The sequence below is a fragment of the Bufo bufo genome, chromosome 3 (genome assembly GCF_905171765.1).
Source record: "Bufo bufo chromosome 3, aBufBuf1.1, whole genome shotgun sequence".
In the NCBI taxonomy this organism is placed as follows: Eukaryota; Metazoa; Chordata; class Amphibia; order Anura; family Bufonidae; genus Bufo; species Bufo bufo.
Window position 1 is genome coordinate 37,698,527 of NC_053391.1, and position 24,347 is coordinate 37,722,873.

At 40.5% G+C, this 24,347-nt stretch overlaps 1 protein-coding gene across 4 annotated transcripts in view; it reads left to right on the plus strand.

Annotated features, from left to right (window-relative positions):
* The window catches only part of ERG (ETS transcription factor ERG), a 226,105-nt gene extending 201,983 nt beyond the window's left edge, over positions 1–24,122 (plus strand). For 3 of the 4 annotated variants that reach the window (XM_040423091.1, XM_040423092.1, XM_040423090.1), the window contains 7 exons: positions 907–1,110; positions 5,089–5,169; positions 6,706–6,777; positions 10,124–10,183; positions 10,528–10,581; positions 13,138–13,185; positions 19,269–24,122. In XM_040423091.1, the coding sequence (XP_040279025.1) occupies positions 907–1,110; positions 5,089–5,169; positions 6,706–6,777; positions 10,124–10,183; positions 10,528–10,581; positions 13,138–13,185; positions 19,269–19,789 (1,040 nt within the window). In that variant the 3' untranslated portion in view covers positions 19,790–24,122. The remainder of the gene's footprint in view (positions 1–906; positions 1,111–5,088; positions 5,170–6,705; positions 6,778–10,123; positions 10,184–10,527; positions 10,582–13,137; positions 13,186–19,268) is intronic. The other variant, XM_040423093.1, reaches the window with a different exon arrangement.
* The last annotated feature ends 225 nt before the right edge of the window (positions 24,123–24,347 follow it).

Below are 24,347 nucleotides of genomic sequence, written 5' to 3' on the forward strand. Positions count from 1 at the left end.
AGGCTTTGTGGTATTTTGTAAGCCAGACAGCCATAGACCTATCCTGGAGTTTTATTCAAGTGTCCAGTGACCACTTTGGCTCTACTTTTAACTAGGCCCCTTACACTTTTTGACGTGATTAGAATTTTCAAATAACCTAATGGTCACTAGTGGCGTGGAAGTCCCACAAGGTGGTGTCAAGACTTATTTTCAAGTAAATAAGTATAACCTCTTAGAGAAAACCACCCAAAATTGCTGTCAAAATGTTCTTGTAGGGGAATCATCCTCTCAAACAAAAATACAAAAATTTGATGTAAGGGAACTGAAAATCCATCGTAGAAAATCTGGTCTAGATCAACGCTGATTTTCTAAAATTTTTAAAGAAGTTTTGCTGCCTATAGTTTAGTCTAGTCTGTAAAGTCTAGAAATAATTTGTATCCTGTAGAAGAATCACAAGTTAGAGAAGACATACAGTATGATGGCCAAAGGGAATTACAAATTGATGGTCCTTTCAAATGCGGTTTTCCGAGATTCTGATTTTGACGACCTATCCTCAGGGTAAGTAATCAACGTCAGATCAGCAGGAATATGACACCTGGGATCCAGCTGTCTGGGGAGGATGCTGCCTCCTTGGAGCTAACCAGGCACAGGGCCATCCATTGGATAGTGGCTGTGTTTGGTATTGCAGGTCTTCCCCATTTACTTGATGTCACCCCCATTCACTTGATGCAGCACCTAGGCCACATGACCAATGAACGTGACATCACTGGGCTAGGAAGAGGCCATGGCACTCACCAAAGAGCCATGGCCTCTTCAAAAAGCTGATGGGTGGTTGTTCCAGGAGTCAGACCCTACCGATCAGGTATCGATGACCTATCCTGGGTTTCTATGTTATGTATCTAATATATGATGTTTTTTCAATTCTAGACCCCACCTTGTGGAGTACAGAGCATGTTCGACAGTGGCTGGAATGGGCAATAAAAGAATATGGACTCCCAGATGTTGACGTCATGCTTTTCCAAAACATTGATGGGAAAGAGCTATGCAAAATGACAAAGGAGGACTTCCAAAGACTCACCTCCTGCTACAATGCAGAGATCCTCCAGTCACATCTTCACTACCTCAGAGAAAGTATGATTACCTTCATCATATTTCCTGTTATATCGAATAGGTGATATGCTACATAATGTTTCAGTTTTAGGCTCTGTTCACATTACCATTACCAGTTCCATCAGGATTCCTCAGGATTAGCTGAATCTGCATCACTATTTTTGCTTGGGAACCTAGCCAAAACCTGATGAACCCTATTAAAAATCAATGAGATTCTGAAGATTGCTTTGGGGTCTGCTTCAAAATGGACCCATCATATGAAAGATATGACCAGGGTTTACAAATTTAAGATCTGTTTACACTAGCATTATGGTTTCTGATTATGATGGAGCCATAGCTTACATGGTGAATCTATTTTCCAACATCTAAATGGCCATTAATGGACCCCATTTAATGGGGTCCATGGAGGTTATGATTTTGCAAAATACTGGAAAGCTTGCTGGAAACCTTGATGGATCCAGAGCCATAATTATGTAATATATTATTTTTTAAAGGGGAATGTCATCTCATCAGAGAACACCCCTCTCAAAATGATGGTTCCAGGGCAATCAACTGATTTCCCCATGTCCTGACCCCAGCCGTCAGACTAGTGATTTTTCAAAGGGAAGCTTTGGCCAGCTAGGTATTTCCCCTGCAGTGGGTGTTGGAGGAAGAATGTGGGATGACTTGGTGGCTGTTCACATGAAGAACCTTTGAACAGGAGGCGTTGATCCTTCCATGCTTCCAGAATTCTGGAGATCTTAGAGGGGGATCCCCTGCTCTTGACCCCCACCAATGAGCCAGAATGATCAGTGTGGGGATTCGCTCTTGTAGACAGGACAAGCGGACGCAGTATAGAGGCAAAGACCAGTTTTTAACTCAAAAACGTCAGTGTTTTATTCACACTTAGGCCTCATGCACACAACAGTATTTTTTTGCGGTCCGCAAAAAGCTGTTCCGTTGTTCCGTGATCCGTTTCCGTTTTTGTTTCCGTGTATCTTCCTTGATTTTTAGAGGATCACCAGACATGAAAAGTGAAAAAAAAATCTAAGTCAAGTTTGCCTTGCAAATGATAGGAAAAAAAACGGACGCGGATGACAATCTTGTGTGCCTCCGTGTTTTTTCACGGACCCATTGACTTGAATGGGTCCGCGAACCGTTGTCCGTGAAAAAAATAGGACAGGTCCTATTTTTTTGACGGACTGGAAACACGGATCACGGACGCGGATGACAAACGGTGCATTATCCGAGTTTTCAACGGACCCATTGAAAGTCAATGGGTCCGCAGAAAATCACGGAAAACATAACAACAGACATGGAACACAACAACGGTCGTGTGCATGAGGCCTCATGGCAACAAAACAGTATGACAGTCAATTTGCAATTTTGGTGTTCGTTCACACCTAGACACTTCATACAGCAAAACAGTCACCTGTTATCCTAGGTGTTAGTTCACACCCGATCAGCATTGCTCAGGACAGAGCAGACCTCCCAAACTCAGGCCTCCAGCCTAGCACACGGCTCAGATGCCAATCCAGCGATTGCCAGAGCTCCTCTGTCAGCAAGAGAGGTAATTACCACCATCTGACACTGCTGGCTGGGTTTTTTATATAGGCCAGTCAAGATCTGGCCTGGAACGTGGGGAGTAGTCACCCACCCAGCACTTTGACTACTCCCAGTTAGAGCCATCCCGGATCAGCTATTACAGCTATACTAAATAGCAAGGTGTTAAACAGCAACTGCTGCTGATACATGAAAACTGGCCTTATACTCCACCGAGGCCAGGAACCTCGGTGACACATACCTTCCATCAACGACGGTCCCTTGCGCCTTCCTACATCAGCTATAAAAAAAACTTTTTAAAAAAAATCAGCTCAATTGATACCCTGAACTTAACATTGTGGTGATTGAAACGGCAGGGCTGTCCCAGGTGTTAATGCAGTCAAAAGTTTATTATATCTTAGGACACATATAATAAAGTAAAAATATAATCTCCTTCTCGTTTTGCATACACACCGACCGCTTAGTCATAGCATAAAAACATGTGACGTAATTTGGTTTAAATTGCAAGGTATGATGGGAAAACCGATGGAAACATAGAAAATCTGGTGTGGAATAGTAACAGATGCATTAAAGCATTAAAATCCACATATAATCAGTACTGAAAACTACAGTGCACTAACGCAGTGTGCACGCAAAACGCATAGGATAGTGTATTTGAACTTTTATGTTATTTTTTTACCCTAAGATATAATAAACTTGGAATTTTAGCAAAGTGCCAGATCTCTGGAATTTTTGGATGTATCGACACAGCCCATATGGACATGTCTTTCCTTCAATGTTTTTGTTTCACCTTTTAATAGTAAATGGTTATTTACAAAATGTCCAACTTTTATATTACAATGTTTTTCATTTTATTTATGTACTATTAAATGGTTGAGGATCTGCATACATAAATCAATGCATATACCAAAGACTAAACAGCCAACAGTAGGAAAAAAAAGAGAACGTTTTGTGAATCAAATTTATTTTTATATTTTTTCTCAGAGGTCACAGATGATGCATTATATTTTTAATGAATTCTAAGCAATAATCAATGAGAACTTTTCAAAGAAAAAGTCTAAATCTAAAATCAGTGTTGCTGTACTAGTCTGTATAACCAGGCCTTATGCACAGAGCTGCACCACAGAGCCGTAGCCCATGTCCCGCCATATGGTGACTCTGTACAGCACCGAACTATGGAGACATTCTCCCCCCCACAAAGCAATGCTTTTAAGGCCAAATACCTCCATGACACATCTGTTAATACAAGGCACTTCCTAATGTATTACTGTCCATATTGCCTTCTTTGCTGGCTTGATTCATTTTTTTCATCACATTATACACTTCTCGTTTCCATGGTCACGACCACCCTGCCATCATCCATCAGTGGTGGTCGTGCTTACACACTACAGGAAAAAGCGTTGGCCTCTCTGGTGGCCGGCACTGGGGGAGTGTGCATAGGTTGGTGCTTTTGTCTACAGTGTGCAAGCACGACCACCGCTGCTGGATTGCAGGGTGGTCGTAACCATGGAAACGAGCAGTGGATAATGTGATGGAAAACTGAATCCAGCCAGCAAAGGAGGCAATATGGACAATCACAATATATTAGTAAGTGCCTTGTATTAACCTTCTCTACATGATAAATGCGATTTGCTGAAGTGAGACAACCCCTTTAGGTATATGGAGGTTTAGTAAGACCCCACAAATGTCTTGGGTACAATGTTACAGCTCGATGCAAGAGTTTACAGGGTGCCATAATACGGTAGTGTGCATAAGACCAAAAAACATTTCGGCTTTCTTCCAGTAACAGCGCCACACTTGTCTACAGGTTGTATGTGGTATTGCACCTCAGCCGCATTCACTTCTGTGAGTTGCAATACCACACCGAACCTGTTGACAGATGTGAAGCTGTTACTGGAAGAAATCCCTGTTTTCTGTCCCTCTCAATTGATAACAATATAACATATATTGTTTTTGTAAAAATATCACTATTAATTCAACAGGTAAATGTAACTCTGAATTTACAAAATTAAAAAACTAATTTTGAATAATTGGTTAGAAAATAAATATGAATATTCTATAATACTTGCCTTAAATATATATGTTTGGTAAAATAATAAGAGAAATACAAATATAAAAGATATTTAAATAATAGATAAAAATAGAAACTGAAACTCTAAAAGCAATAAAAAAAATGAAGTACAGATCGAAATATTTTAATAATAATCATAATAATACACTTAAAAATTTAGGATTGATATTACTCTCATCATTATTTGCAAATTTGAACAATTTTGGAGATATTTGGAGTATTTTCTATGTAAAATATTTTCAGACTTCAAACTTTGTTAATTACATAGAAGTGTTTCGGTCTTAAAGAAATAACCCTAAAAAGATTCAAAAACTTTTTTTTCTGCTATGAGGACCTCTCAATTTTTATTTTTTTTCAATTTGGTGTTGCTTTGTTTTGTTTTGCAGCTCCTCTTCCACATTTGACTTCAGATGATGTTGATAAAGCCTTACAAAACTCGCCACAATTAATGCATGCTAGAAATACAGGTAATAAATATATGGATAGATCTGCGAGTTGGGTTATAAAACTTATTTTGTCTGGATCCTTTATCACAATTGCAAATGTCATGGAATTATTTGATTAAGGGGTTGTCAGGGTTTAGAGCTGAACCCGGACATATCCCCATTTTCACCCAGGCAGCCCCCCTGACACGAGCATCGGAGCATTTCATGAATGAGCAGGACAAAGGCTTTTTTCTGGAGATCTGGTGACGTACCGGGCTCTCCATAATGTAAGCTAGGAGGAACCTGGTGACGTCACCGGCACTAATGGGCGGGCTTTAGTGCTGCCCTAGCCAGTAAAACGGTAAAGCCCGCCCATCAGTGCCAGTGACATCACCGGGAAAAAATATGAACAAACAGCCCTTGCCCTGCCCGATACAGCGAAATGCTCCAATGGTCATATCGCAGGGGCTGTCTGGGGGAAAATGGGGATATGTCCAGTTTCACTGATCCCTGACAACCCCTTTAACGTTACCCTAATTTAGAGAGAATAATGTAACACAGTCTTTGTAATGAATACGAAAAGCAATTATTCTCCAGGTAACTGTCTATCAGTTAGGATTGCTGGAGTCATGTTTGGCCACAATGGTAGCTGCACCGCTGCCCAAGAGTGAGACCTGACCCTTTATTACACTGTAATAATTATACAATTTACATTCAATTTTACTGATGTTTTTAATGAAAAATATTATTTTAGAATCATGATGGATAGTTAGATAGATACATAGAGTCAAAATAGGTAAAAAGATAGATAGATAGGTAGAGTAAAAAAAAAAACATTGATACTAAGATACATAGATAAATATGGATGGGTGGATAGATAGTGTCAAAATAGATAAATTGATACTAGAAGATAGAGATAGATAGATAGATAGATAGATAGATAGATAGATAGACAGATAGATAGATAGATAATAGATAGATATGAGATAGATAGATAGATATGAGATAGATAGATAGATAGATAGATAGATAGATAGATAGATAGATAGATAGATAGATAGATAGATAGATATGAGATAGATGGATAGATAGATATGAGATAGATAGATAGATAGATATGAGATAGATAGATAGATAGATAGATAGATAGATAATAGATAGATAGATAATAGATAGATATGAGATAGATAGATAGATAGATAGATAGATAGATAGATAGATAGATATGAGATATAGATAGATAGAGAGATATGAGATAGATAGATAGATAGATAGATAGATAGATAGATAGATAGGAGATAGATAGATAGATAGATAGATAGATAATAGATAGATAATAGATAGATATGAGAGAGATAGATAGATAGATAGATAGATAGATAGATAGGAGATAGATAGATAGATAGATAATAAATAGATAGATAGATATAATAGATAGATAGATAGATGATAGATAGATAAATAGATAGATAGATATAACAGATAGATAGATAGATCATAGATAATAGATAGATAGATGTAAAATAAGTTTCTTTAACCTTCAGAAAGTCAGTGGCTCATTCTGCTGTTTTTCTATAGGAGGTGGAAGCTTTATATTCCCAAACACATCTGGTTATCCTGAAGCCACTCAGAGAATCACAAACAGACCAGGTATTTATCGCATCTTCCATTCTGTGTTACTGTCTATGACATATCTAAAAATAGATTTTATTTAAATTCTCATAGTAGATTTCCTTTACAGTTCAGTTTGCAGGTCACCCTGAAACCTTCTAGTAGACGAGCAATCACTTACCGCCCCCTTATTTATGATATCTTTGCTGGGTACTATTGGATATTGGGGTCAAAATAACCAACTAGGTTATTATATTATATTGCATGGGGGCTGACGTTTTGATTCTAGGTGGAGGTACTCTTAAACTCTTAACAGTCACGTTAAAATTGAAAAAACCCTCCCAAAACTTTTTATTGTAGATTTTTTATGTGTGTCTGCAGTAAATCTTGTTGGCGCACAACTCAGGGGACACTATTGCATTTTTAACCCCTTAGTGACATCATTCATTTTAGCCTTATAGAGCAATAATATTTTCCCGCTTTGTGTTCCAGCTGTGATAACATTTAAATTTTTTCTTCTAAATTTTTTTTAAAATTTTGTGGGCTTAGTTGTAGTTTTTTTAAGGAACCATTGTGGCGTATACCGGTATGTAGTGTATTAAATAACTTTTATTATTTTATTTTTAGGGGGAAAGATTAAAAAAAAACAGCATTTGACATTATTTTGTGGATTTTTTTTATGTGTGGTAAAAATAACATAATTTTATTATGTGGGTCAGTACACTGAAGATAATGACACATTTCTATATATTTTTACTATTTTTCTCTCCTCCTGCAGCTGCTCCCTCATTCTCCTTCAGACTGAAGGGGAGGGGGCTGCTTGAACTGCTCATATCTCTGGTTTGGTACAAGCTAGAGATATTGTATTGTGTGAAAGCTGGCATTCCAAGCTTTCAGACAATGCCAGAATGACAGCAATATCTTCAGTACATGGGAAGATATCACTGTTAGAAATTGGGATGTAATGAATGCAGCTAAAAGTAAAAATAAAAGCAGGTTTTACCCCATGAATATTCCCGACTCGATTTCTGTTATATCTCCCCTATTGCTTTGAATATCAGCTTTCAAACAAGACCAGTTCCATGCTTCTAGCTGCTACCATTCATGAGATATGAGCGGCTATAGCAGCACTCCCCCTCCATCTCTGCCCGAGCTCAGCTCAGGCAGAACAGTTAGGCAGTTAAAAAGGTTTTCCTGGATTTTCCTATTGATGGCCTGTGCTCAGCGGTATGAGGAAGTTGTGGAGTTCACTAGAGCAGTGTTTCCCAACCAGTGTGCCTCCAGCTGTTGCAAAACTACAACTCCCAGCATGCCCGCACAGCCTACAACTATCATGGCCTGCTGGGAGTTGTAATTTTGCAACAGCTGGAGGCACATTGGTTGGGAAACACTGCACTAGAGCTCCGCGGCCTTCTCACAGCTTAACAGGCACAGTGCCGTCCATTGTATAACGGCTGTGCTTGGTATTGCAACTCAGCATATTCACTTGAATGAGACTGAGATGCGCCTAGGCCATGTGACCAATGAACATGATGTCACTGGCCTAGGAAGAGACTGCAGCATTAATGGAGCGCCGTGGCCTCCTAATACAGCAGATCGGTTGGGGTGCTGGGAGTCAGACCCTCATTCATCAGATATTGATGACCTACAGTCAGGTCCATAAATATTGGGACATCGACACAATTGTAACATTTTTGGCTCTATACACCACCACAATGGATGTGAAATGAAACGAACAAGATGTTCTTAAACTGCAGATTGTCAGCTTTAAATTTGAGGGTATTTACATCCAAATCAGGTGAACGGTGTAGGAATTACAACAGTTTGCATATGTGCCTCCCACTTGTTAAGGGACCAAAAGTAATGGGACAATTGGCTTCTCAGCTGTTCCATGGCCAGGTGTGTGTTATTCCCTCATTATCCCAATTACAATGAGCAGATAAAAGGTCCAGAGTTAATTTCAAGTTTGCTATTTGCATTTGGAATCTGTTGCTGTCAACTCTCAAGATAAAATCCAAAGAGCTGTCACTATCAGTGAAGCAAGCCATCATTAGGCTGAAAAAACAAAACAAACCCATCAGAGAGATAGCAAAAACATTAGGCGTGGCCAAAACAACTGTTTGGAACATTCTTAAAAAGAAGGAACGCACCGGTGAGCTCAGCAACACCAAAAGAGCCGGAAGACCACAGAAAACAACTGTGGTGGATGACCGAAGAATTCTTTCCCTGGTGAAGAAAACACCCTTCACAACAGTTGGCCAGATCAAGAACACTCTCCAGGAGGTAGGTGTATGTGTGTCAAAGTCAACAATCAAGAGAAGACTTCACCAGAGTGAATACAGAGGGTTCACCACAAGATGTAAACCATTGGTGAGCCTCAAAAACAGGAAGGCCAGATTAGAGTTTGCCAAACGACATCTAAAAAAGCCTTCACAGTTCTGGAACAATATCCTATGGACAGATGAGACCAAGATCAACTTGTACCAGAGTGATGGGAAGAGAAGAGTATGGAGAAGGAAAGGAACTGCTCATGATCCTAAGCATACCATCTCATCAGTGAAGCATGGTGGTGGTAGTGTCATGGCGTGGGCATGTATGGCTGCCAATGGAACTGGTTCTCTTGTATTTATTGATGATGTGATTGCTGACAAAAGCAGCAGGATGAATTCTGAAGTGTTTCGGGCAATATTATCTGCTCATATTCAGCCAAAGGCTTCAGAACTCATTGGACGGCGCTTCACAGTGCAGATGGACAATGACCCAAAGCATACTGCAAAAGCAACCAAAGAGTTTTTTAAGGGATAGAGGTGGAATGTTCTGCAATGGCCAAGTCAATCACCTGACCTGAATACGATTGAACATGCATTTCACTTGCTGAAGACAAAACTGAAGGGAAAATGCCCCAAGAACAAGCAGGAACTGAAGACAGTTGCAGTAGAGGCCTGGCAGAGCATCACCAGGGATGAAACCCAGAGTCTGGTGATGTCTATGCGTTTCAGACTTCAGGCTGTAATTGACTGCAAAGGATTTGCAACCAAGTATTAAAAAGTGAAAGTTTAATTTATGATTATTATTCTGTCCCATTACTTTTGGTTCCTTAACAAGTGGGAGGCACATATGCAAACTGTTGTAATTCCTACACCGTTCACCTGATTTGGATGTAAATACCCTCAAATTAAGGCTGACAGTCTGCAGTTAAAGCACATCTTGTTTGTTTCATTTCAAATCCATTGTGGTGGTGTATAGAGCCAAAAATGTTAGAATTGTGTTGATGTCCCAATATTTATGGACCTGACGGTATCCTGAGGACTGGCCATCAAAACCCTGAACAATCCCCTTAATGCGGTTGGTAAAGCTGTACATTTATAAATACATCTTTTTACAGATTTAGGCTATGAGCCACGAAGATCTTCATGGCCAAACCACCCCACCCCCCAGTCTAAAGGTAAGTGGCGCTGACAACTTCATATTCAATGTACATTCTATACAGTCTATGGAATTTTAATATCCGTATAGTTGATCGAATTGCAAAGAGAACTCTCCCTTATGATGTAATAAGATAAGGTTCCACAAGCTGCTGGCGAGGAGGATGCCAAATAACAAAAGCTCCGTACTGTATATTACACGTATTACTGAGGGGTGCAGAAATAATGAATACTACAACGAGAGGCGAATGCTAAAGGGTCTTTTTTGCCGCCTCCAACAACTAGTTCTCCATCACATTCCTTGATCTTCAGGGTGTGTGACAGTAAATGCTTTTTCATGATGAATACAAATTATGTCTTTCAGCCTCTCAGCCTCCTTCTGTGGTGCCCAAAACAGAGGACCCCAGGCCACAACTAGGTATGTATACAATGACCTACAAAAATATTCAGTGATATATTTGTAGGGGGCCATTCTGGGGCTCCAGATCTCACTATAGATAGTTCTTGTGCTTCTTGTATGACTAAAAGACAGAACATGTAATACCTGTGCTCCACATATCACTACAGAACTGTATGGTGGTATTATTTAAGCATTGTATGGTGGTACTGTTTAAAGGGAACCTGTCACCTGGATTTTGTGTATAGAGCTGAGGACATGGGTTGCTAGATGGCCGCTAGAACATCCGCAATACCCAGTCCCCATAGCTCTGTGTGCTTTTATTGTGTAAAAAAAACGATTTGATACATATGCAAATTAACCTGAGATGAGTCCTGTACGTGAGATGAGTCAGGGACAGGACTGATCTCAGGGTAATTTGCATATGTATAAAATCATTTTGATACAATTCAGTAGTTTAGAGATAAGGTTTATTAGATGACGGCACAAAACAAAAGTAAAAAGTAGGATTCCCACAGCCAATTGAATTTTTTTTTTTCTAGGTCAAAATGATTAAAATGCAATCATAAAATTTGCCTCCGCAGGTGTGCATAGCCTTTAAAGGGGTTATCTCATCATGGACAATGGGGGCATATCGCTAGGATATGCCCCCATTGTCTTATAGGTGGGGGTCCCACCGCTGGGACCCACAGCTATATCGAGAACGGAGCACCGCTTGCGCAGCCGCCCTCCATTCATTTTCTATGGGGCCTATAAGACAATAATAGCCCTCACCTATAAGACAATGGGGGCATATCCTAGCGATGTGCTCCTATTGTCCATGATGATGAAACCCCTTTAAGGTTTGTATGCTAGTATTATTTAGACATTTATGGTAGCATTATTTAAACATTATATGGGGGTATTATTTAAAGGGAGCCTGTCACCACAATTTGACATTATAGACCGCTTACAAAGCGATGTAGCATAACTATACATGAGTCAAATGGTACCTTTGTTGTGTTGTTCTGAAGTTCAACAGAGGCAAAAATGCTGTTTTATTCATATGTAAATGATGGCTCGCAAGTGCCCAGGCCGGTCTGTCTTCTTCTCACATAACCCCTCCCCAGCCTGTTGCTTGGTTCGCCCTGTAAACCCCTTGCGTCATCCAGTGTACTGGCCCACGAGTGCGCAGTTCACTGCCGGCCGGGCATGCACCGGCGGGATCTTGGCCAGTACACTGGATGACGCAAGGGGATTACAGGGCGAACCAAGCAACAGGCTGGGGAGGAGTTATCTGAGAAAAAGACAGACCGGCCTGGGCACTTACAACCCGAACACCGCCGCTTGGCACTTGCGAGCATTTACATATGAATTAAACTGCATTTTTGCCTCTGTTGAACTTTAGAACAACACAACAAAGGTACCATTTGACTCATGTATAGTTATGCTACAACGCTATGTAAGCGGTCTATAATGTCAAATTGTGGTGAGAGACTCCCTTTAAACCTTGTATGATGATATTATTCAAGCATTGTGTGGTGGTATTACAGTATTTAAAGGCTATGTACACCTTCGGGGTAAATTATTTTTTTTAGGGTTGCATTTTACTCATTTTAGGCTAAAAAAAATTTTTTGCAATTGATGCTTATTAAAAATATTGAGCCGTTCTGTCACAAAGGGTTAGCTGTTTTTCTAGCTCTGTAAATCGTACTTTCACTTTGTGCCCGTCATCTAATAAACCTTATCTCTGAATTACTAAAAGGTCATAAGCACTTATTTAATCAGTAAGATAAGGATTGAGCTATAATGAGTGTTTATAAGTCAGAGATCAGAGATAAGGAGCCATCAGCTGAGCTGCCTGACGGGACAAAATGAAAATTCAGATCCTGCTATTAGATAAACTCAAGACTGCACAAAGGCAGTGGTTCAAAACTTTTAATAGAGACCAATTGAAAAAATGATTTTAGGTCAAAATTAGTATAATGCAATAATAAAGAAAATAGGCCAAAAATGTGTATTTATAGCCTTTAAGTATTGTGTGGCAGTATTATTTGGTCACTGAGAAGCTAGACACATTTTGAGTAGGTTGGTGAATAGACCACTAGTTTTGTTTTTTTGTTTTTTTACTTTTTGGAGCTTCATGTTTCTCTCTTATTGATAATAAATGTAGGCACAATGTGGGGAATTTATCATGAAGGGAATTTGTGAAGTCAGTTTTTCTTGTGTCTGTGTTGGTCTATGAGTCTTTACCAATGTGCTATAGAGAACCTTGAGCAGAGTGGAGTCTTATTAATTAATAAAGTATATTACAAAAATATTTTTAGGCTATTTAGAACATTTTAAAAAAATTTGAAAACAGGTTTAGTTACTCTTTAAACCTAACACTTTTGTCTAGAAAAGCTTCCCAGTTTCCCTACTCCCCCCTACTACTGGAGTGAGTGGTGTAAAATGCAAAAAGTTGCAAAATTTACGCGCAAATGCAAAAAGTCACAAAAGCTCTATTTGTGACTTTTTGAAGCCAGAATTCTGGAGTGAAGGCATGATAAATCTGGGCCAATGTATATAAGATTTGTCTATTATCTTTTATCATTTTAGATCCCTATCAGATTCTCGGCCCAACAAGCAGCCGTCTTGCAAATCCAGGTAAGAAGATGAAACGCTGTAAGTGCAAATGGAGCCAGTTCTATTCTTCGCATATCTGTGATTTTGATCGTCATCTTTCTTATTACATCTTTCTTTATATACAGTACAGACCAAAAGTTTGGACACACCTTATCATTCAAGGAGTTTTCTTTATTATCATGACTATGAAAATTGTAGATTAACTGTCACGGCTGTATGTGAGCAACAAGAGCATACACAGTTAATAGAGCTACTGACCGGACCCAAACTAGAGAGGATAAAGGGTGACCCCTGTCAGACCCTCAAAGCTCTCCCTATGCTGCTAAAGCACATGCCCGGATCCAAATGGTGGAACGGGGCATGCCCGCGTACCTAAGACTGATGACCACTGCAACCCCTACAATAGTGGAAGGGGCACGGCCACCGGTGCCCTGCTCAGTATATGGAGGGAACCGTGGCCGCCTCAGATCCAGTCAGAAAATAAACAGGTACACAACAATGTCTGCACACTTAGCTGAAGGAGCTGCAGCCGCAGAGAAGACGGATCCAAAGACAGCTGGCAATATTCGGAGTGCTTGCTGCAGCAGAACACAGGTCCAGTGAAATGATAGCTAACAAATGAAGATGCTCAAGCCAGAGCTACAACTCAAATGAGAAATATAATCCACACCCAAGAAAGGAGGAGGGGTGATTTAAAGGCAGGGAAATCAAACGCAGGAGGAACAGCTGGGAGGACTCCTCCAAGCTCTAGTAGTGACATCATCACAGGGGTGGAGAAACAGAGCTGTGAGAACGTCTCAAAGCTCTGGTAGTGACATTAACACTGAAGGCATCAAAACTATGAATTAACACATGTGGAATTATATACATAACAAACAAGTGTGAAACAACTGAAAATATGTCATATTCTAGGTTCTTCAAAGTAGCCACCTTTTGCTTTGATTACTGCTTTGCACACTCTTGGCATTCTCTTGATGAGCTTCAAGAGGTAGTCCCCTGAAATGGTTTTCACTTCACAGGTGTGCCCTGTCAGGTTTAATAAGTGGGATTTCTTGCTTTATAAATGGGGTTGGGACCATCGGTTGCGTTGAGGAGAAGTCAGGTGGATACACAGCTGATAGTCCTACTGAATAGACTGTTAGAATTTGTATTATGGCAAGAAAAAAGCAGCTAAGTAAAGAAAAACGAGTGGCCATCATTACTTTAAGAAATGAAGGTCAGTCAGTCAGCCGAAAAATTGGGAAAACTTTGAAAGTAAGGGCTATTTGACCATGAAGGAGAGTGATGGGGTGCTGCGCCAGATGACCTGGCCTCCACAGTCACCGGACCTGAACCCAATCGAGATGGTTTGGGGTGAGCTGGACCGCACAGTGAAGGCAAAAGGGCCAACAAGTGCTAAGCATCTCTGGGAACTCCTTCAAGACTGTTGGAAGACCATTTCAGGGGACTACCTCTTGAAGCTCATCAAGAGAATGCCAAGAGTGTGCAAAGCAGTAATCAAAGCAAAAGGTGGCTACTTTGAAGAACCTAGAATATGACATATTTTCAGTTGTTTCACACTTGTTTGTTATGTATATAATTCCACATGTGTTAATTCATAGTTTTGATGCCTTCATAGTTATGAAAATAAAGAAAACTCTTTGAATGAGAAGGTGTGTCCAAACTTTTGGTCTGTACTGTATGTCCTGTTAGTGCATATGGACATCATAGAGGGGGTCCACAGATGTGAACACAGCTACGGCAAACTACAGATCCGCAAAATATGGAGGCGGCCTGTGTGCCATCCTCAAAAAGAGGACCACGGATCCATTGAAAACAAGGGGTCCACAAAAATTGGGGTGCAACACAGACGGTATCTGTATTTTGTGGATACACAATTTGCAGACTGCAAAATACATACATTGTGTATGAGGCTTTGAAGAGGTTGTCCAGCTGTGAGACCAGCATCGGACTGAATTTCCTTGGGCCCACCAGAGGAAATGATCTGAGGCCTCAACCTCTGTACAGGACATGGGCACTTATCATCAATACTATATCTGGTGGTTATTGGTTCCAAGGTCAGCTCCAGATTATCCTCTGCTTGTTTTATAAGGAGCCCTCTTTGATAAGAGGTGTCAGACATTGGGCCCACTGGAGGATCTTCTGGTTCTGTGGTTGGCCAGTTCAACCCTGTTTGGGACCCTTTTAATGGTGAAAAGCACCCTGATATACCTGTTGAAAAAGTCATTCTCACCACCTCCCTGACATCCCATTCTGGATTCCTTCCAGTCCCCGGTCATGTGCGCCCAGAAGTTTACAGCCTGGGGAATGGGAGCCAGGGAGCTGGAACAGAGCAGCGGTGACCGGAGGACAGCACGCTGCTGCTCACAGTTAAAAATGTCCAAAAGCTGGACAACCCCTTTCAAAGCAAAGAATACAATGAACACAATTGTTTGATACATCTTTTTATTTTAGAAAAAACTTTTAAACACAAAAAAACATACATTAGATCATGTCCCCTACTCAACATAAATTCATAAAAATTGCTTTTTCATGCATTCCGCCATTACCTATCTACCCCATAAGGGGGTCTAAAAAATTTATAACTCGTCCCATAAAAATCGAGGCCTCGGGCATGTTTGTACATATAAAACTAAAAACATGATGGCCGAGGCAAAAAACACCAGCCCATAAATTAAGGACACCATTTTTTTCATGCACACATCTGTTGTTTTTGTCCGTATCCGATCCACATTTTTTGTGGGTCGGATATGGACCCATTCAAGTCAATGGGGCCGCAAAAGTGATCTGCATCTGTATGTCCATTCTGCAGCCCTGCAAAAAAATAGAACATGTTCTATTCTTGTCCGTTATACAAAGCGCACACCGCCGGTATCCGTGTTTTGTGAATACAGCAACGGCTGTGTGCATGAGCCCTTTAAATAATATTTTACCAAGTGCCAGGAGCCTGCCCCACTAAGCTAAGGATCCATACTTATCTGCTCTCCACCGCTCTGGTCCTCTGCATCGCCTCCGATGTCTCCATCTTCTGGTCCCCGCACTGTTTGCATCTGGTTTGGCATGGGTATGCTCACATGCTTCACTGCAGCCAATGACTGGTGTCAGTGGTGATGTGGCCACAAGCAACACGCCACCACTGAAGTCAGTCATTGGTTGCAGCAGAGCATGTGACCATACCCATGCTAAGCCAGATGTAAACAGTGCGGGAACCGGAAGATGAGGACAGCGGAGGCGGCGCTGAGGATCTGAGCGGCGGGGATCAGGTAAGTATGGATCCTGAGCTTAGCGAAGCAGGCTGCTGGCACTGAAGAATCCCTTTAAATGCTAAAAAAAAATGTGCCCTTAATGCCATTATGAATGGAGAACCCCTTTAACGTTTAAAGGATAAAAAACGGTTTTAAAAAAAAACTTAATTAGATTAGGACACATTAAAGTGGTCGACTCCGAGAATCTTCGGATATTAATGCTACGGCCGCTGTATACATCTCTCCAAGGAAAGATCCTGCATCTGTGACCTGATGTGCCCTCCATAAGGCCCCCAGGGTTCCCAGTGCCTTATATCTGAAAAAAAAAAAATTACTATTATCTGCAGCAAAAGACTTTTATTAACTGCAGCATTGAAGATTCTTATTGGAAGCAATAAATATATTCAATGTGCTGAAACGCAGCGACTGCTAATTCACTTCAGATGGGACGTTAACCTGATATGACAGCTTGAAAGGAGCTGGTATTTCATAAAGCAGAACCAGCTGTCATCTGCTCGCGATTAGCAGAGATTAACAGAGTCCAGCTGATTGGTTAACGCTTACGCTTCAGGTCATTATCACCGCACATATCAGTCTAGGCATACAGACGTAGCAGTCCTTAACCTGACTCTTAACGCATTACATAAACTGGAAGCCATCTTTACATTGACACTTAATGCAACAAAAGTTTTTGAAAAAGTCAAGTCAATGTTGGGTGCAACTGTGTATTCTAATGCACTGTCAAGTTAACACTTGCTGCATCTGTATAAGTGTTTTCATCCATAGGTAGCATCACACATGCTTTAAAGGGGTTATTCTGAAATTGTTCTGTCTAGTTGCAATACCAAGCACTGCCACTGTACGGTGAACGCCGTGGCTCCCTGAAACATCTGATCGGCAGGGGTGCCGGGACTCTGACCCCCACCCCCGAGGATAGATCATCAATATCATTTCCTGGATAACCCCTTTAATGGCTTAGGGTAGGTTCACACTTGCGTTAAACAGATCACCTGATCTGGCATACTCCCATTCACCGCCGGACCACATTGACTATAATGGCATTCGGCAGGGATCCAGATGCTTTTCGGCATAACGGCAGGTTTTTTGACCAGGCAAAAACCGTTGCATGCAACATTTTTTGTGCGTCCAAAAGCCGAGATTTCATCGGAAAGCAACGCGATCTCCGTCAGATCTCATTAAAGTCAACGGGGTCAGGCGGTGAACGGCAGTATCCAGTGAACTCCAGCAGGCTATTCTCTGCCGCATCCGTTTAACACGAGTGTGAACTTACCCTCAAAGGGTATGTAGACCATTGCAACAATTTTTATTTATTACTCCAGTGCATCTGATGTAAAAAATTAAACAAATTTGAAAAAAAAAAAAAAAAAAACGACTAAAAATCTCCCAATGTTTTGTGTGTCTGCTACTATATAGACCTATGTGTTTCCATGGTTACAGACTACAAGCAAACCCTATGTAGTCTGATACAGTCACGTGTTACTCCCCGGCTCTTTTAACCTCTCTAGGTTAGCAAGAAGCAGAGAGCAGAAGGGAGCAAAGTAGGAATGCAGGCAGGAGAGACATTGTGTTACAGTACCCCCCACCCCATTCCCCGTCTACCCAACGCTTGGCTGCTGCGCAAAGCATGTATACTTAGATTTCCATTGGCCCTCCCCAACCCAGTGGCCCCTGACATCCACCAAGGTTTGATGCTGGCTCCTGACTGCAGTATCAGACTACACAAAGTTTGTGCACTTTGACTGTCCATAGACCAGCACAGGAACTGTATACACAAAACGGTGTACTATACATAGGGTTTAATAGTCTTCAGTGAACATTGTAATTGAATTCATCACAATTTGATGAACATTTGATAAAATTTTCATGTTTCATGTTTTCCAAGTATCCGTGCTCCACTGATTAATACATGGCAGCAATGTTCTCTTCCCACCAATGGCTTATTTATTGCCCCTACTTCCATTAAGGGTCTGATCAATATCTAGCTCACTATGGTCTACTGAACGGATTGAAATAGAATAAGGGATAACAGAGAAGCTACACTCAAAGGGGCTGTCCTAGGACAACAAATGCTGTCCATATGTCTTGATCTTGGGACCTCCTCTCTGTCGGAATATTACATGAATGGCCATGCAGGCATTTATAATTTTCTTCATCTTTATTTAAAAATTGGGTAGTCTTCAAGAGAGAATATTTTTAATTAAATATATTGGAAAGCTGCTTCTTAGGCCTCATGCACAGGGCTGTATTGGGGCCCATTCAAGCGAATCCGGAGCTGCGGTGCAGAACGGAGGCATGGAACCCTACAGAAGCACTACGGAGTGCTTCCGTGGTGTTTCTGTCTGTGCCTCCGCCTCGTAAAAAATAGAACATGTTCTATTTTTTTGCGGTGCGGATGGATCACGATCCATTCAAGTTGAATGGGTCTCGATCCGGCCAACGCATGGACGTTGCCGTGTATTGGGGACTGCAAACTGGGGTCCCTAATGCACGGAACGGCTGCACAACGGCTGTGTGCATGAGGCCTTAAAGGGATACTACATCGATAAGACAAAATATTCTTTATAAGATGAGAAACATTTTTAGTATTTTCTGATGCTATTCTTGTAAGGACTACAAATATCAGGGATGTAATTAGGGTTTGTGTGCCTGGCATATCATTGCTCCAGGTACTGGTTGCAAACAAGCCACTTTGCCTTGACCAAGATATTTAGAGTAGATACAGGCCATAGCTGACACTATGTACAACTTTTCAGTATGTTCAGATGTCTTTGGAGAAGTAATTGTAAATCTGACCACTAATATTTTTCTCTTCCTTATTATTTCATCATGGTCTTTCAGGTAGTGGACAAATCCAACTATGGCAGTTTCTCCTAGAACTTCTATCCGATAGTTCTAACTCTAACTGTATCACTTGGGAGGGAACCAATGGCGAGTTTAAGATGACGGACCCAGATGAAGTAGCCAGACGTTGGGGAGAAAGGAAGAGCAAACCCAACATGAACTATGACAAGTTGAGCCGTGCACTCCGTTACTACTATGACAAGAACATTATGACTAAGGTCCATGGCAAGCGCTATGCATACAAGTTTGACTTTCATGGGATCGCCCAAGCTCTTCAGCCTCACCCACCAGAGTCCTCAATGTACAAGTACCCTTCCGAACTTCCATACATGGGCTCTTACCATGCCCACCCACAGAAGATGAACTTTGTTGCTCCTCATCCACCAACTCTACCTGTGACATCATCCAGTTTTTTTGCAGCTCCAAACCCTTACTGGAATTCACCACCAGGGAGTATCTACGCAAATAGTCGACTTCCAGCTAGCCATATGGCTTCTCATCTTGCAAATTACTACTAATTTTTTTCAATTGGGAAAAAAAAAATCACTGTGGATTATAATTTTGAAATGACTCTGGAAGGAGTTTATTGTGGGTCACCCATGCCTTCTGGAAGGTTGGCCACATCTAAAAACATTGTAGAGGTTAGAGATGAAGACAATTTTTACTAACGAAGTTCACATGCTAATGATGTAATATAGGATGACATCAGAGCATTGGACCAATAAGTGTTTTGAGCTTTCCATAGCGGAAGCCTTTGACTGAATGACCAAAAAATAGTGATGAAGGGAACAAAAACTTTTACGGAAACAAAAACTGTATAAACAAAAACAGGGACTACCAGCTTACAAAGAAACTACCTGTATTTAAAGATAATCACACGACACCACAATATCATGGCTAAAAATTTTGGTAAAATTTTCACTTGATGGGGAAAGAAACTGTTGGAATAACTGTGAAGACTTCATACATTCCTTGATGTATCCAAAAGATTGAGCCATTATGAGGAACCAAGAAAGTGTTCTGAAGGAACTGTAGACTAGAAGGTTCAGATGAAACTGTAGAAGAAAGAGTGGAACTTAAAGGAAGAACAATTCCAAAAATGATGGTGGACTTACAACCATTGGACAAACTAAAAAAATTGTTGAGACTTTGAGAGATTATATCAGTATTATATTATACTACGACCAGTGTTATTGAAGGAGACCTCTTATATCAGGAAAAAAATAATTGGTGATGATGATGAAACCATATAGACTAGAATAATTATCTTTAATGACATAAAACTGGATTTGTCTGATATTTAAAGGAACATGCAGGACCTCATTCGTTATTACAATATATTGCACCCTACATTTTCAATAGACATGCCATGACTGATGGGTGGATTTTTTTTCCCCTCCCAAAATATACATGTATGCAACTTTTTGGGTCAAGTAGGTTCCTATTCATATTCATATAGAAATGCAGAATTTTGATACATTTTTTATACCGTTGAAAAAATGCTGTACTACGGTTGCTTGACTTAACATGTGGACCTAGGCAACATACAAAAATTTAACATGGCACTGATGACTTAAGCAATATCCGTTGGTGAAACCCCATAGAGGCCTTCTCCGGTTTCACTGCCAGTGCTCTCAGGGTGGAATTTATACTCAATGCTTTATTTTAGTAAAGGGAGATTGGTTGAATATAAATGAAGCTCCCTTAATTTTTTATACAAACAGAACTCTATGGGTTTTTCTTTTTGTTTTAGACTTTTTTTTTGTTATAAGCAGGTGCCAGTTTTATTTGAGTCGCGAACGCTGTGCGCTCGTCAGGTTGAAGTATACAAGTCAATGGTATTTTTCATTTTTATATAATTATATGTAACTTATGCATTTATACACTACGAGTTGAGCTCGGCCAACCAAAGAAAGCAAAGAAAGGGACATTTAAAGTAAAAACAAAAAAAAGACAAAAACATTGTGGCCTTGGATTTAAACTCTGTATGCCTAATGTTTACAGTATGATGTTAGTACTTAAGGATGAACTTTTGTATGCTATACAATAAGCTTTGGCCTAGCATGGCGGTTCAGATTTAGATAGTAGTCTGCATTTTGCATTTTTATTTTTCCGTAGGTGACCAACCTCAATTCTCTTAGAAATGTATCTGTGGAATTTTTCAGTCTCAATTGATACTTTACCACCCCGAAAACTTACAGGAAACTAGAAACCAATGCTTTGTGTCTCATAAAAATTTTATTGTGAAATACCAACACGGCATTTTTTTCCCCCAAACAACCGATCCTAGACGAGCAAAGGACAATAGTGGTTATGGCCATTGATCGCCCATGGAAATAGATTTAAATAGTTTCAGTTCCATCGTGTGCCAATTAATGTAGTGACTCCTATTTTAGACCAAATATATGAGCAGGAAGAACTTACAGCTGTATAGCTTCCAAATAATTAAAGTTGAGGAAGAACTTACTTACAGGTATACATCTTCCATATAATTCAATGAAGTTGAGGTCCCAACTGGACAACCCCTTCTCAGAATGAAGATGACCTTAAGATTTTCTCACCACCATGGGTCACAACCAAGTGTCTGGTTGTGTTAACCCAATGCACTCAACTTATATTGCTGGTTGAAATTGAATATAACCACTCCATATCCAGATGAGACAACTCTTTTGATATTTTGCACTCCGTTGTCCAAATCAGGTCAGCAGGACCTCCTGGTCCCCTCACTGCTCCCTGTTCAAATCCTCACATGGTCTACTCACTCAGTTACGGTATTGCTCACTTTGTGTTCTCAAGTAACTTATGTCTTATATCCCGTGTGAACAAAGAATAGGGCCTCTTGAAATACCCAATTCCTCTTTTCCCCAGTTTCTTCCAGAGGGGGAGGCTGGGAGGCTACCATACACCTTAGATCGTTGGCCAATCGTGTGGAACTCAATGAGTTCAGCCATCTTTATTTAGTCTGCATGGTCAGATCATGATGATGGTGGACCAAACGCTACATGTAGACTTACACCATGTGGAGTAGGAGAGCAGGCTGTATGTACACCATGGGGCACAAAGGTGGAAGTAAGACTTTGTTGCTTGTAGAGAGGAGCACTTTAATTACCAAACTGGTGGTGAAATCTAACACATTCCAATATAGTCCAAAAAACAGAAGCATAATTAATTATGCAGGCAGGAGACCTACCAAATAAGTGCCTGATACCTCACTATATCACATGTCCCAAGTGGATGGATATATAGTTATATAGAACTTTCTACATAGGAAAAAAGCAAAAACAGCCACCCATGAGCAGGTAAAAGTATAATTATAAAGTGTCCAAAGACCAAAGTATAAAAGTTGAATGATTTGCTTTATAAATGATAAAAAATTGCCCAGTAACAGGTCTTTTATCACTAGCACTTAAAAAAAATCTTGTCCTGTTTTAAAGATTTTTCATTCCTTTAATTACTCATGGCTGACATGTTAGGATAATCCTTTCTTCTAGAAGGTCCCTATGATGATACTCCAATTGCAAGGTATCTTGCTGCTGGGATCTCCGGTGATCAACCATGAAACAAAGTGATAACTTTTCCTGCAGCGCCACCACAGGGGAGATGAAGCATTACACTGGGCTGTCCATGTAATGCATGAACATGCTGGATCCTCCAAAGTAGGAGATGCTGTAAATGTGGTGATTTTCTCTTTTGGCCAGGAAATGAGGGTCCTAAATGGGATCTGCTAAATGACCGACTTATCTAAATGTATCACAGAGGGGAGAGAAATTGAGTGTGCCCTTTGCCCTCCATAAAGTTCTTAATGTAAAAGGAAAATGACCTTAACGCCATATAGGTTTTCATATATATCTGCCTTTAGAGGGGTTATACAGGCTTAAAACAGGGTCTGCCCTTTGTTTTCCAGAAACAGCACCACTTATGTGCAGGGGATGTGTTTAGTAATGCAGCTTGGCCCTGTTTACTTGAATGGAGATGAGCTGCAATACCAGACACAACCTGTAGACAAGAATGGCGCTGTTTAATCCTTTAATAGTTAAAAGCAGCAATCTGGTCACTATATCTGGGAACAGCATGTCCTTCTTTTGCAGCAATATTGTAACTAACCTGATCCAATCCTGTGTAACCTAGATGGCAATGTTCGGTTCTTCTACTGCACTTGACATGTCATGAAAACCCCGAGCAGATGCATTGTATTTCTAGAACTTGTGCCTTTCATCCAGACACAGTGATGAGTATTTACAATAAAGAAAAAAATTGCGGCCGGCAGCAGAAACATTTTTGGAATTTTTTGTCCCTCTGTTTATAGGACATGGTGGGCAAGGTGGTCAAGGGTGATATCAATGTCCCATTGGATGGTGGTGATCAGAGGGTTCAGTCCTCATCGTGTATCCAAGACGGTCGACTGTCCTGGGCATAACTATAGACATAGCAGCCTCTAAGGGGCCCCCAAGATTGTGGGGTAAACTGAGGTGCAAGAGCATTGTTCCTTTTTGTAGGGAATAACAAGTTGGTGGCTTTCTGTTCTAACCTAATTGGTTTAGGTGTCTGGTGCAAGGAGTACACCATGCGCTGCGGCCGGCTGCGTTTTTTCCTGCGTTGTAAACGCAGCTGTGCTCTGGAAGTGTAAGAGTTGTGCCTTCTCTGTTTTATGGACCACTACATTGTATGACTATGTAAAAGGTTTAGTTACATTCCTAGCCAGAACCTAACACTAATCAGAGATTTGTCGCAGTTACGGCAGCTTCATAGATGTGTTCAAAGAATGCAAAAAAAAACTTTGTCTAAAGCAGCAGTACTAATTATTATTTAAGTAATTCAAATATCTAAACCAATAAAATGATCAAAACAACTCCGACTGACTCCACTGGTTTTACTGCAAATGATGGGGAATATGGCCTGTCTATATCAGCTCCATGGTCTAAGAGTATCCACATAAAGAAATGGGGCCAACTTACATGAAAGGGTGGTGGAATATCTATCTATCTCCTATCTATCTATCTATCTATCTATCTATTTATTATCTATCTATCTATCTATCTATCTATCTATCTATTTATTATCTATCTATCTATCTAT